At 35.5% G+C, this 15,510-nt stretch overlaps 1 protein-coding gene across 13 annotated transcripts in view; it reads right to left on the bottom strand.

Moving 5' to 3' along the window:
* HERC1 (HECT and RLD domain containing E3 ubiquitin protein ligase family member 1) overlaps positions 1–15,510 on the bottom strand; it is a 107,557-nt gene that overhangs the window by 50,423 nt on the left and 41,624 nt on the right. For 10 of the 13 annotated variants that reach the window (XM_075505764.1, XM_075505763.1, XM_075505765.1 and 7 more), the window contains exons 20-26: positions 14,210–14,324; positions 13,995–14,115; positions 11,675–11,846; positions 9,341–9,647; positions 7,858–7,981; positions 7,533–7,584; positions 49–320 (exon numbers count right to left, since the gene is read on the bottom strand). In XM_075505764.1, the coding sequence (XP_075361879.1) occupies positions 49–320; positions 7,533–7,584; positions 7,858–7,981; positions 9,341–9,647; positions 11,675–11,846; positions 13,995–14,115; positions 14,210–14,324 (1,163 nt within the window). The remainder of the gene's footprint in view (positions 1–48; positions 321–7,532; positions 7,585–7,857; positions 7,982–9,340; positions 9,648–11,674; positions 11,847–13,994; positions 14,116–14,209; positions 14,325–15,510) is intronic. The other 3 variants (XM_075505766.1, XM_075505774.1, XM_075505771.1) reach the window with 2 other exon arrangements.

Raw genomic sequence — 15,510 nt, 5'->3', positions numbered from 1 at the left:
TAAAATGAGCATAAGAATAAGAAGAAAAGGTGTTAAACTGAAACTTACCTCAGCCCTCAACTGCTGCTGCTCCATTGCAATTATTGATGCTTGTGGACTGGTAGACATACTTTCCTCTGGTTCCTTAAATCCTGGTGAGTTTCCCACATCTCCACTTACAAAGCTGACAACATTTTCAATCAAAGTATGAACTCCAAGGGATCTTGAGAGATCAAAATCGGACTCAACAAATGAGTAGGAGGAAGTGTATAACCAATCCCTGCTGTGTTTTAGTCGAGCCCATGAGTCACTTAAAGGTTCCACTTGACTGTGTATTGCTCCTAAAGATATACATAATGAAGTCTCATAAATTCCAGTCCACCAGGTAACACGTTCTGACAGTAGGTAAAGAATGAACTGCTGGTATTCATACAGGTGGAAAATGGATATTCATGTTAATTATACCATGCATTAAGCAACTTAGAGCAAAACACTTGATTTACATTTACAGCAATTTCCCTAAAGGAAAGGCTGTATTCCTTTTAATTATGTTAAGCAGTATTGCAACACGCTGCCAAGTGAGAAAACAAAAAGATAGAAGCCACTCAAACTGCTCAGCTTTAAGCTAGAACACTGAATAAAAATGCTTTGCAGCTAAATGACAAAATAGTAAAGAAAAGATCTGCTACAACAGAAATTGTGCACTTTGGATATTTACTTTAAGGTCTAACCATAAAACAAGAGTGTTTTTTTGGTTTTAATCAAGCCACTATATATTTTATTCTTTTGAAAAAGTACAATGTTATTTGGATGAAATAGTTACAGAATTCATGATTGCAGAAGGGAACAGAAAATTTTTATTTTAGACTAACAGAGAGCATTTATTTTGGTATGATTCAAGATAAATAGATACATGTATATGAAATACTACCTACAGCATGTATTAGATCTGTATCTTAATCATCTGGCAATTTCACAAGTCTATTTTCAAGTACTTCCGATTACATTGACATGTCATTACACTACCTGAAACTTTACCATCAGTCATAAATGTATTTCTTCAAATGAGCTTCAGTCATCATGCTGCAGCACTGGAACTTATTAATCACCATATATATGATCTCATTTCCAAAAGAGCTTTGCTAGAACTCTATCCCTGGCACAAATGAGTGCAATGTCACTGAAATCATACCTTCATCAGCAGTTAACTGATATGCATCAGTTAAATATACATATCAACACAGAAGTTGGTATTTTATTGTTTTTGTAAATGCTGTTAGCCGACTTGGAGCCATGCAAGGCATTACAAGAGGGCAGACCCTGAGCAAAAGAACTTTCCATCTGTATAGATAGGTAATGGCTGGAGACCTATGTGGAAACCTAATGTATGTTTAAATTAACTTTGAAATTCTAGTTTGAATTATCTTAAATAATCTACATAGAATTTTTAAATATTAATTGTCTTGTGCACAATGAGCTACAGATATAATTTGGAGAATCACAACCCATTCACAGTACTCGTACAAATCGACATTAATACTTCAGTTTTTAAAATCTGTCTGCATGGTATCGGCCTCAAACATTATCAAACAAAGCCATTTTCAGGAAACAGTGACACAAATTCACAGAAATTCATCTGGAAAGCTTTCTTTCATCAGTGAGGCCGAGTTCCAATGGTAACAGCTAGATACTACTTTCAGGACCTCCTTTAAACACTGCCTACCTGCAGCAGCTCTGTAAGCAACTGCTCATAGGAACAAGGAAAGACAGACACAGCAGTTTTTGAACTTAGGACGACCCTCCTAGCAGCCATTCTACACCATTCTTTTCCCGAGGTAAAGGCAAAATGCTATTATGCTGTCAACCAATCTGCACCTGTAGGTCACAATTTGCAACTTACAAATTCAAAACACTGTGAAATTTTGCTTTTCCTTTGTAAATTAGGTAGTTAATCTCCACTTAGTTGCCAAAAAATTTAATTGTCAGGGCTATAAATTATAAAAACCTGTTCACATTCCACTTCCTTTTCTGTAAATAGTGTTCATGTGCATTTGCATGGTATTCCTTACACTTGCTACTAAACAGTAGCTACTAAACAGTGGCTTCAGAAAGAACCATCACAGTACTTAGGTCTTATTAGGTGTTTTACAAAAATATATGCACACAAATTTATTTTGGATAATGCAAAGATTAAGTTTAAACACTACTTTTCAAAGTGTAATCTAATTTCTGCTGGTTTATGTAACACAGGAATATTACCTCACTTACAGAGAACAATCTATTTTGTCATTTTTACTTTGAAAGAATTTAAAGAAATTCTGTTACTCAATTTTACAATTTATACCTGGTGACAATATTTAAAACAGAAGTAAAGACAGATACCACCTTACCCTAATTTTAATATTAATTCTTATAATACTTGTTTTAAAGCTCTCTATTAAACCTAGGTTATATGCTGAAGTGGCAGGTGAGAAACATAAGATAAACAGGACAGAGTAGAATAAAAGGGTGCTGAAATACTCTGTTTCATGTAGGAGGGAGTTCACCTAGCATATGCATGGTAAACAGAGCCCAAGGGAGAGGATAAATGAAGCCTCAGATTTCCTACAGGAAGCATAGCTAAACCATTACTACAAAATGTCCACAAAATGTTGCCTACATAGCAACAACTATTTCAAAAGCTTCCTTAAGCCCTACAGTCTTTCAACAGCGGGAGAGCTTAAAGCATCCCAAAGTGACATTAGCTTCCTATCCTCTACCTGTCCAATGTTATACTATGCCACTATGAAGCACAGCACAGAATCAAAGGATTTGTAAAGAAACAAAAAGCAATTCCGATGTCTTATATCATAAGCTTTAGGAGACCTTTCAAGGACTAACAGAACATCAGAAGAAAATTTAGTTTTGATAGTCAACAAATCTTATGAGAAAAAACCCCACCATATATTAATAAAAACCTATTTCATACTTGAAAAAAGATGAGGTCCTAGCTAATCATTTTAGTATTAAATGCAAGGATGTTTGAATGTAAGAACAATTTAAAATTGTTTCAAATTAGGAGAAAAGTCCAACAATTATGAGATACAGATTAAATGTAAAACAAGAGAAGTTATAGCTAAAAGTATAGAGTTTAAAAACAAAGATGTCAGAAGTCAAAGTAGTATATTTCAGAATTAAAAACATTTAAGATTTAGGGCACACAAATCTAAAACAAAGTTATTTTTTTTCCTTGAAGACGTTAAATATCAATAGAAGAATCAAAAGTATGCTTGTATATTAGAGCTTAGCTTGATTCTGTGTAATATCAATTACACAGAATTGACTGCAGCTTAGCAATTCCATAAGCCTCCACAATCACATGAATAGAGTTGCACATAAGAATAAACTTTAAGCTTACAGAAAAAAAAAAAAAGTTTACTTGTCCTTATAAGCCAGCTTGTAATAATGAGTTTTCTAAATGAATGTGGCACAGCTGCAATACACACTTCATAAAACATAAAATATGTAGGGAAGCTATAGAGACAAAAAAAATAAACATGCCATCAGTTACTTGCTTGAAGCTCTTCTTTTTTCTGGGGCTCAACTGGCCAAAAAGGAGTAAATACACTACACCACACAAGAATCAGAAGACAAAAGCAGACATTTGAAACAGAAAGTAACATATTCATAAAATCTCTTCCTCAGATTATTCTGACTTAAATGATCAGTCTCATATCAATCAATACAACAATATATCAAGCAGCAAAGCTTGGGGAAAAAATATTTACTCTTGTTTTGAATTAGTATAGCCTACGTAACAGACTTTCGAAATTCTCCACCTTCTTTTCAGGGGAAAAAAAAAAAAATACCCCCTTAAACACAGTTATATGCATACACCGACACGTTTACATCCCTTACTCAAATGCAACCTTTCAATTTCAAAATGCAGAACTCATATTATTACAGGTACACAAAATTATTTCAATTTAATTTGGATTTCATTTAAGTTGTTGCTTTTTTCAGAGTTGCCCAATTATGTTAGTAAAGTACTACAGAACACACAAGCATGCTGAAATTCACTGAAATAATATTTATGTGAAGTAAGAAAACCCAAGACTGGAGGACTCTCATTTATCTGTCTGTAAGTATGTTTATGAATGCACTGATAAATATGCATTCTTTACTGTTAAATATCTGATGCAGTGTACAGTATCCTGCAGGTACTGTACAGGACAGGTACAACATTTTGAGGCATACTCTCTGGATTTGCAAAATTGAAAAAGATTAATCTAAGCAACAAAAAAAACCCCAAAGGGCTTAGATAATAGGGGAAAATAATAATGTGCTCATCACCCCTTATGGCAGTGCTGAAAAAGTTTACTAATTCAGAAATAACTAAATAATAGCAAGGAACAAGTTACTCAAAGGATCCTCAGGCTGAAGTAGGAATACCGCTGTCATATTTCTGAACAGATAGGATAAATAAAGGAAGAAGGCAATTAAAGATTGGACTGAGTAGCTAAAACATTAACTGAGTAAGAAGAGAATGCTTTCCTTCCATATTCATCTGCAAGACCATAGGAACAACTTATAGTAGTTTTTCTACAGCTAGTTTTCTATATTTCAATTTATGAATAGGAACAGCTTTCATACCATAAAAACCAGACTACAACCAGAGATTCAATTATTAAGGAAATGTGATCTGAATTTTGAGTAACAATTTGCTTCATTCAATAGACCGAAGTTCTAAAATAAGTCAGTCCACTCCAGAGGGAATTACTCTCTTTCCTGTTACAAAAGAACACTCACCGATACCCTGTACACACTACATTATTTTGACAACTTTGCAAGGATCAAATACTCTGCATAGAGTATAGTTGGGATAAATTAACCCTACAAAACATCATGAAAACAACATGTGTGGCCACGGTTCTGTAACAAGGAGCGTGGTTAGATTTTAGTAAACTTATTAAGAAGAGATGGGAGGAACCTCTTGCCCATATATCAAGTGAATTTTTTTAGTGAAAATTCCCTTTTAAGTCTCCAAAATAGCACAGCCTACAGGAAAAAAACAATGCTGATAGAAGGAAATTTCTTCAGGAAAAAACCTTGCTTTCCAATTAGCTCTGCTTGTCAACTTCCTTCACACAGTTTACGGAGACACACTTGAAAGAACAAATATTTTCAAGGCACTGCTACAAACTGCAGTAAGATACTATTCTAAAAACCACATGTAGAGGAAATATGATTGAATTTTTTTAATAATAAACTTCAACTGAAAGAAATGAGAAGTGGTTCCTATGGTTCCTCTGTAAGACTCCACTTGTTCTTTTCCACCTAACATTGTCAACTCTACATTCAATCCAACAAAAATTTGAAAAGTTCAGCTGTAAGTCCCTTAAAGCAACAATGGTTACTGCTGTTTTACAGAAATAGAGACAAGAAAAAACAGGAGGCTTTATGTTAATTGCAACTCGAGAAGTGTTTCCCACATATGCTTCTGTTGTAACACAGAACTATCCTCTGCACTCAAAATAGACATCTTCTCTAGCATCTATACGGCATACATGTTTCCTTCCTCTCCTTCTCCTCATTTAGAGGGACATAAAACCTTCCACATCTTCCACTCAAAAGCAGATCATATCTGAAGTTCCTAGGAGCACAAGGTACAAACATGAATATGGAAAGAACATCTCAAAAAAACCCCTAACAAATGAAAATATGCTGCTTGTTTCTCACTAAATGTCTTATGGTTGCTTCAGGGGAATCTGACTTTGGTAGAACTTAAAAATCCAGCTGGATAATAACTTGCAGAACAATGCTGTAGTCTTCTGTAGGTCATATCTTCTACAGCAGTTTACTTCCCATAAACAGGAAATCAGGCTTTTTCTAATCCTTCAATTCTTAACAAATGTAGCAAATTCAAATGCAGATAGCTCATTCTGATGGAACTCCTTAATCTCTTCTGCCAGCAGCTAAGGATGGAGCACAGCATAATGCAAATATACTGTAAGAATTTAGGTTTCTCCTATTCTTCAAGCTGAGGCATCAGTGAACATAAATGTCCCCTTTATTAGTCACAGCTTATCACAAGAACAGAGATGAAACTGAAGGGGTTTTACCAGTCAAAACATCCTTGATAGGAACTGCAGTATCTCTAGCATTTCAGTGTGCACTTCACCCCTATTTCTCCTCAGTTCTACACAACTGGTGCAGAACCTTCTTCTGTAATAAAAAGCTTCTATAGACTGGTTGGTTGATAAAGTCTATTCTTTCATTATTCCTTATTTCCTGGAGCCCATGACCAAAACAACCTCATCAGTCTAACCACAGTTCAGGAACCATAATCCCTAAGATATACCGTATCTCAGATCTAACCCAAGATGATTTCCTGGATTACTTTTAGGATGTAGAGGAAAGCGAGTACAGAGTTTGTGCCAGATTAATGGCAAAGCTAAAAATGGTGGCTTCAAAGAATACACTGCTGATCAGAGTGCTGACAGATGCTATCAGATCTTCTAACACTGAGAATGCCAACATACATCCTGCTGTCACAGTACGAACAGCTCTAGTAAATTTCTTTACTTGCTCAATTGGTTCAACTGATTATCCATGTACAAGGAATTCCTTTCCACATTATTTACAAATTGAAGTGTAATGAGTCTTGCCACTGATAGCTTGCTTTACAATTCCAAAAGACTTTAGAAAGCAAGCAACCTCTCAGTACTCTGCTTAACGATGAAGGCTATTAAACTAGAACTACTGTTACCTAACAGTATTAAAAAGCTTCTGTAATTAAAGCATATAATAACCCAAGCCAATTCCTGTTAATGTCTTCCCAAGACCTTTACAGATACAACAGACTTTAAGTCCTGATTTTAGCAGAGACTCTGCAACATCCAGAGTGCTGGGACTTTCATCCAGAGTGCTGGGACTTTTTGGTCTCTGTGTAAACAAACATCCTTTGCTCTCTCCACTACCTTCTGTGAAGGAGCTCATTGAGATTCCCCAGAATGAAGCAGCAACAAAAAGCAGTACAAAAGCTAAAAATTTGATTTATATTGGAGTAATAGAAGAAGTGGTTGCTTGGTTCTGTAGGTGTGCTGGTGTTGAGAGGATGCAAAAATTGAAGCAGTATTTTCTGGTATGAGTTCTCCACATTCAAGCACATTTTATGGTAAAAGTTCATTGTTAGCACAAGAATAGAGTGTTCTACTTGATACTGAACTTCTCTGCCAATTTTTTCTTCCTGAAGTCACACAGGTGAAGACAGAATGAAAGTTCCTAATTCATTCGACCTCACAGAAATCCTCACTTGTTTCTAAAGAGCATCGCAATTCTAGAAACTAGAATAAATAGTTATAACCTAGGAAATACTATAACCAAGCCACAAAGCAACAGAACTTAGCACAACAAACAGTAGGTAGTAACTATTTTAAATGTTATTTTTAAATACTCAGTTTTAACATCCTGTTTGCCATTATGTACTGCATTTAATTGCAAACACATTTTAACTTAAGAAATACTAATATATTTATCAGGTCAATATTCACTAGGTAAACAATAAAACTTACCCCTCTTTCTGTGTGATGATGCCAAATCCAAATCAACATTTCGTCTTCCACTCTAGATTAAGAGATTAATAAAAGCCTCATTTCCTTAGGTGAACGTATGTAGTGCATAATATTTGAGTATTTAAAATGCATCCCTCACGCATAAAAGTGAGAAAATTAACAGCTACAATAATTTTTTTTTTACCACCATTACTTTCTCTTAACAATGGTGGTTATTAGAAGAGATCTCTATACTGAAACACAGCACTAAACAAATGTTTAGGATGTACTTCCCACCTAAATATTATATTGACAATCTCTAAATACATAAGGCTAGTTTACTTACCAGTGAATAACCTTCCTCATCTGATTCTGGCTGAGATAAGTCAGATTCACTTCTTGACTTAATCAGTCTGTAGTTTGAGTTTGCATGGATTGAGCGACTTTCTGCAGTAAGACTTTCACTCCTGCTTCAGGTGCACACACATGGATGTGCACACACACAGAGAAAGAATTAAAATACTGATATTAGGCAAAAGTAAGACTTGTTAGTCAAATTTAGCAGGTACCACAGTTTTATTTGGGAGCAGACTATCACAGAACATCACAAGACCACATCAAAGAGGAAAAAAGTGGTCTGATGGCTTCAATTATTATGCTTATAAAGGGTATTAGTAAACTTTGTTACTTTTTAACACCCTTATTGGTCAACTGAACAAACGGCAACCTCAAATGACTGATCATTCAAGTGCCTTGGTAAGTATTACATACAGTATACAGAAACACTTCTGAGCTGAGAGGACAAGAAAACAGAGACAGAGTAAGTGGGTGAAAAAGCACTGAACTTATTAAAAACCCACCCATAAAATGCATCCTAAAGTTGATATGCTGGAGATGAAAGCCACTTTGACAACGACAGAGGCAGCCACCCATGCTTTAGGGACTAGATTTCCAAAAAGAGGCAAAAAGAATAAAAGGGTACTGAATATATATAATCTCCCTCTGAACTCCCCATCAATATCTTCATTTAAAATATCAGAGTAGAGTTTCTGTACACTAGATGCTTAAGTAGACTCAGGAGTTCACCAGTAGCACCAGCTACACAATTACTGTGTTACATTCTAATACACAACGATCCCTAGAATAAAAGTTCAAACGGGTCGAGTTTAGAATAAAACTGTGTTACCAAGAATATCTCAAGTTATGAAAATTAAAATACATTATGTAGTACTTATACTATTTAAATTATACACTTCTCCAATTCAATGAGCTGTCTAGCTTTATTTTGTTATTCTCCTATACCTAACAACAGTGTCTTGCACACACCAGTATGTTAGGAATATTTACAAAATTCAATCATGAATGACACTTTTTTCATAACAGGCTTTGAAAGTTTTGCTTTTAAACATATCCTACAAATGTTTTTTGGACACTACTATATAGGACATTGGCAAAGTTCAAGAAAATACAAACATGGTAATAAAAAATCCAAACACATAAACAAATCTTAGGAAAAATAAAGACTCTTTCCGATTACCTCAGATTATCTGTACACCTGATGATCTGGACTTCATTACTATTTATCACTAAGCCCAACTTTGAAAAGTAAATATGGTCCACACAGAATAAAACTCTTATTAAGGTTTAGTTAATGTGGACAAAGAAAATTGAGAAAAATCACCATTCTCAACAAAAATGTAACATTGCTCTAGGCAAAACCTTCTTTTAAAAAAAATTCTAACAATCCTCAGAAGAAAACTGAGGTTATTTAATCAATTATAAAGGAAGCAGAGAACAGTTAACTACTCTAAGCAGTCAGCAAACCCCACCTTGTCATGAGTCCAATCCCCTCAGGAGTAGTAGAGGGAGGTTGCTGTAACTGTCCATCCTCCCTTCGTTTCTGGAGCTCCTCGATAACAGGGCTTACTCCTAAGATCAACAAGGCACATCTGTGGATCACAGAGTTGCATGCAGCAGTATACACATCTTGACCTTCTGTCAGATCAGTGCTGATTCTTCGTTCCTGCTGAGACTGAGGAGGTGGATCATCAAGTCTAGTCCCTGTCCCAGCGTTCATCCTATCTCGATCCCGACTGCGAGCTACTTCACGGGCTGATAGGAAACATTGAAATATTTCTGTAACATGCAACACAAAAAGAAGGTCTTAACTTCTAGACAAAGCTACATAGAACGAAATATTCATCTGCATCTTGGGCCAAAAACTGCCCCACTACAAAGAACAACGAATATTTTTCCAACAGTAAAAGCATACAATAATGATACAAAGCTATAAAAGAAGTCATGCAAACAGGTTAAATAAAGCATTTACACAATGTTAAGTTTAAAATGAAGAAGACAATGCAATCTGACAGAACACTAAACAGTCTTTCAGTGTCTTAATGCAACCTAACTCCTGTTTGGATAGCATCAAAGAGAAAGATATTATTTCATGTTTGCCTTTTAGCAGAAGTAATGCTTCTGTAAATCTGTATTCCAGACACCAGCATATCTGTAATTCAATACTGAAACAGTTTCAGGCTTTTATTAGCTTTGGTCAGTACAATGAAGATCCTATCAAAATTCTTAGCCTTCACTTTGCTTAATTCTGCTTTTGTCTTAGATTCTTCTAAAGAAGCTGTGTGAGAGACCACATCTTCTCTGTCCAAAGACCTAAAGCTCTCTTGACTTCATCATTTTAATTTTAAAGATTCAGTTCCCCTTTGGAAAGGGAAAGATAAACCCAAACACTTCCTTCATTGATATTAATAGTTAGAAGCAGCAAGGCATCAAGGACACAAACTGAACTCTGCATGTCAGGATCAGCTTCCCTTAGGATCTCCAGTAAAAGAGTTACCATCTTCCTACTTATTTGTGCACATAACACCATTGTCTGTCTGGGTATTTCTGGATACATTTCCCTTAATGTACCCAGAAACCCTGCCCAGATAGAATTTGAGAACACTGAGCATTTGCCCAGGGTGACTGCATACCAAGCAGGAAAAGCATATTGCATCTACTGAACAGGTAACATGTGTACACCTTCTAGAAACATACATCATCTCATGAATGTGCACTTCAACTCTACAGTACACTTCCAGGAAAGCCTACTGCATTGTGGATGTAATGACACATCATATAGAAACTAAAGGTGTAACATACATTTGGTTTGTAAGATCCCAAACAGGAATATGGGAGTCCTAACAGGGAATATAAACACTGTCAGCAAAATAGCAATGACAGCACAGGCTGGAAAAAGAGAAACATTCTAACAGTATCAGGAGGAACAATATTTGGAAAAGCATAAAAAATTATGTATCTATGGAAAATATTTCAAGGCAATTTTTATTTTTTAAGCTACATACATTCTACAGTAACTTTCAAAGGCTAACATGATATCCGTCTTTTGAACACCAGGGTAACAACAGAAAAAACAACCGTGACTGTATGTTGCTTCACTAAAACTGGAAAAATTAAGGATTAACTACCCCATTGAGCCTCATTACAAGCTCAAATCAGTACAGCAAGTCTGCAAAGTCTACCTTTTTCAAGCTATCTTCTGAAGAATTAAACAAGTTTTTTTAGAAAACCCATGAGAAAGTATTGCAGATAGTGTTACAAATACCAAACTTTGAATAAAACCTCCATGTTTTTAATAGATTCAAGAAGAGATATTCAAAGATACAAGTGAATTCCAACTCAGTCAGCCCACTGTTATCAACAGCAGTTTTGTTTCCAAACTTCAGAATAACATTACCCTTCAAAGCTTATTACATACAAGAATAAAACATACAAACCCAGCAAAAATTCTACACATAAATACTGATGAAAACTCAAGAGATCTATTGAATAGAAGTTTAGAGAAAACAACATGAAACCTATTAGTCTTGTAGACAGTGCATATAAGAAGTGTTGGTACATGTCAGATGCCCTGAGAATTGCCCATAAAGGCAGTCCACTTGCTTAGTATTCAATTCCCTTTGTATCAAAAGACTTTTCTGACCCAATAAAAGCACTACACCATTTTATAAAAATAAACTTCTCACAGTTTATGCAGACAAATCTTTCATAATCTTTTAAATAATTTCTCCATTTTACCTCAGAGAGAAAAACATATTGTCCTTCCAAAGCACATTACATTATTGACACACACAACTAGTACTTACTACCAGCTGTCATAACTTCATGTTCTCTTTCCTCCTCTTCATCTTCTTGTTCTGGGTGTCCTTCTTCTCTGTCGCGTTCTGCCTGCTCCTCCATTTCCGCTTCTTCATCAATTGTACGAGTAAAAGAATGTTCTTGAGTATCAACATCAGCAGACTCTTGGTTATCTAACATCTTGATTAAAAAAAAATATATATATTCAGTGAAATTAATTCTTACCAAAATAAAAGATGAACATAAAAGGACATAGGTATTTAATAAGTTTTTTTCCCTATCAAAAAGATACTGTTGATATTGTGTGAAATACACAACAAAGACAGCTGTTTACATTCAAAGCTTTAAATACATAAGTTGGAAAATTTAGTTTTCCTTTAATAGCTGTTACTTAGATTATTTGCAGAAAAATGACTCCTTGTACTGCTTACTTAGGCTCTATTGTCAAACTTTGACCCTTCAGCAACAACATGCTGTTGTCTCATAAAATTTTCTCCCTTTAAAAAGGACATGGATGTGATAAAACTTACTTCGATGGACAAGATTTTGTTACTTAAAGCGATACCTAATATGTTCCCATTTTTATTCTTAACAGTCCTGAACTTGCAGTTCTTTTCCTCCCTTTTATTTCAATGAAATTAAACAGATGCACACCCCAAAATCAAAGATTAGCATGAGGTGCACAAGAAGAATAATAGTCTTAGAATTTGAATTTAAAAAATCTTTTTGATTGAGTGGATATATTTGGGTTGATGCTTTCCTTCAATTTGAGGATGTAAGTGGTGACCACCAAAATACTTACTACCTAACAGACAATTTTCCAATGCAAGAAATGGCTTTAGACAATCTGAAGGCAGCAAAGCTTTAAATAGAAAACATACAGTTACATTAGAGGTTTTAGAATACTTTAGAAGGTAATTAATCCTACAAATCTTGGGATATACACATTCCACCAGCATAATTCATCTGCTCTCTCCTGGCAGTTTTCCTTTCAAAAAAAAACAGAAGGTCTTGGTAGCACAGATCATGGTCACCATTTTTCTGGCACCTCTTATTTGCTCTTGTCATTCTATCATTAAGCCTGTATATACTATGCAAATGCAAACCAGCTATTTTTTCCCAATAGTATTAAATCTAAAATCGCCCTGAAGCAACAAATCTACTGCATACATTTAGATTTGCTGTATTGCATCTGCACAATAAGCTTAAGGATTTCCGGGAGTAACAGAACTTACTGCACACACGCAGTACACAGCACCTAACTGTGAGCATACACAACAGCTATAACATGACCATGAAGCAACAGATTTATTACATGTTTAGGAAATGACCACCCTGTGTGTGCTTGGTAAGCCAGAGAACCACCAAGCTTAACGTATGCATACTGTCCCGTGTACACACACTACACCCAATGCTTTCAGAAGTGCTGAATCTCTTGCAGATATGTTAGACCATGAGAAAGGAAGGGGCAAAGACACATATCCCCTTAATATTAATTAAAAGGAGGAAACAGACCTACACAATTTTAAAAAGCATCACTAGTGCTTTACAATATAGCTAAAAAGGCTCATAACCCTGATGTCACATGAGAATTTTCTTGATTAAAAATATCCCACTTGTAGATTGTAAACAGCAATTAAAAATCCTATCAGAGAAACCCTAATCCTACTTTAAGGACTACCTTGTAATGCCTAACAGTCCCCAACCCTGCGTAATTCAATGAACAATTCCATCATCAATTCTGACCTGGCTTAATAAAATGATTCAGAAGTTGCCGTCATGCTAGTTTCAGGCCCAGTTCTATCGCGTCTAACATTCATGTAGGGCTGACAAGGACAAGAAGCCTTAAAGTAATGTTAAGGCTAAGGAGAGAATCTGGCCACAGAGGAAGGAAAAAGGGGTGAGTAAGGCAGGGCAAGGTAAGAGAGAGGTACGGAGAGGGACAGAGATCAGAGGCCCAGATAACTCAGCTGGGTTCAGGAATGGCAGCCAGACTAAGCTGTGTTGACCAGGCCACAGCTAAGCAATCTATATCTAAGTTGTAGGCTTCTATACTACAGCATACTAGTGCTATGTTTACAGGTAAAGCTAAGCTTCAGGCTATGCAAATATTGTCAATCAATCATTTTCTTCAATTGATTTAATACCACATGTACTACAGCTTAATGGACTCCTAATTATACATTGCCCATTTTCATTTGAAAACTCCTGAAATTTTTCAACAAGGTAGAACAAAAATACCAACAACATATATGAAACTAACATTATGTAAAATTTTTTTAATACACAGTAAAGCCTGAAGAACTGAAAAGAGATTTATAGTCTTACCCATCTGTCTCTTGATGATGATCTAGTCTGAATAAGTTCCATGTTCTTGCAGGCAAGCAAGCGACTCCGAACTTTATATACACAACGGTATACTTCTGCCAAGGCTTTGCCAGGCTGGTACCTACAAAAAAAGAGACCCAAACTGGAAAAAAATCATACAAACTTTCTTTTAAAAATTGAAGTTGAACTTTTAAAAGCAGCTTTAAGTTACTTGCCTGCTCTCACCACAAGCTTGACTAAGTAAACTTGTATGTTTCAGAAGAGCTGCAAGAACAAATCTGGAGACAGTATCTAGGAGTGATTCATTACTTAAAGTTGCAGTATCCCAATCTGAAAAGAGAAAGGATTCATCAAAACTGGCTACTGTTTACAACAAACAAATATCTTTTCAATGACATCATAAAAAAAAATCTTCACCCATTTAAATCTTTCAATTTAGAAGTAGTTTTAATGCTTAAGTAGTAAGTTTAGCATCAACAACTCATAAATACACTGCTTCAGACAAATGTGTTTTGGTCTGCTCAAGGTACTTGAAGTCTAACAGTCGGCCAAGGGCATGCACAGAAACTGCCTCCAGAGACTCAAAAGAGCTGAACTTAGGGTGCAACCTCTCTTTCAAGCAAGGACACTGAACTGGAGCTCTTCTCTTTACCGAGCCACTGATTAACACGGAACTTGTTTAGAAACACACCGTATTTGAGACGTTCTGCTCTTTTACACGTGGTTGAAATCACATTCAAGAATTATTTCGCAGACTCACTTATGATGAAAAAGCCTTGTCTCCAGTAGGAAAGCCAACTATTAACACAAGCACAAGCTTAAGCACAAGCTTCACTTTTAATATTAACAAGAGACATTTTCAGATCTCAAAACTAAGGTTCAGCCAGTATTTTCAGAAACTGACTTTTTCATTTCAAGATAAATTTTCCTCACTTTAAAAAGAACCATTACGAAAATAATATTGTTCTACTATAAAATAACTGAACTGCCAAGCAAACCTCCACAAGGCACCATAATTTTTCATAGGGAAAAAAAAATATTGCTGTCCCACTTCATTACAAATACCTTCATAATATTTTTTTCAATTAAATATTATCTATGAATCCTTGCAAACTGGTGGAAAAATCACAAAAACTTACCTGGCCACATAAAAGTTTAGTCTAACATACCTGTTCCTCAGCAAGTTCCATTACTTTGCATTTGATGCTGTGCTAACCATCACCATACAACTTTCAGTCAGCTTGCATTGTGAACAGAGCAGAACCACATCAACTTCTAAAACACCCAATTCCATAACTAAAATAATACATATTAGCCCATTCATCTCAGATTTTGCAAACAGATAACCAGCATTTTTTACTGGAATTCCTACTTCTGTGGAATTCTGCAACAGAATTCTCTGTGTTGCTCTCAGCAGGCACACAATACCATTTGCTGTCTTCTTGATCTGGCCTAGCTTGGCCAGAGCTACAGAAAATTATCTCTGGACCCAGTAGAGGGTTACAGTACAACCACA

This window comes from Mycteria americana, chromosome 6, assembly GCF_035582795.1.
Source record: "Mycteria americana isolate JAX WOST 10 ecotype Jacksonville Zoo and Gardens chromosome 6, USCA_MyAme_1.0, whole genome shotgun sequence".
Taxonomy (NCBI): domain Eukaryota; kingdom Metazoa; phylum Chordata; class Aves; order Ciconiiformes; family Ciconiidae; genus Mycteria; species Mycteria americana.
The sequence above is the reverse complement of the archived record's forward strand: the minus strand, read 5'-3'. Positions and strand labels throughout refer to the sequence as shown.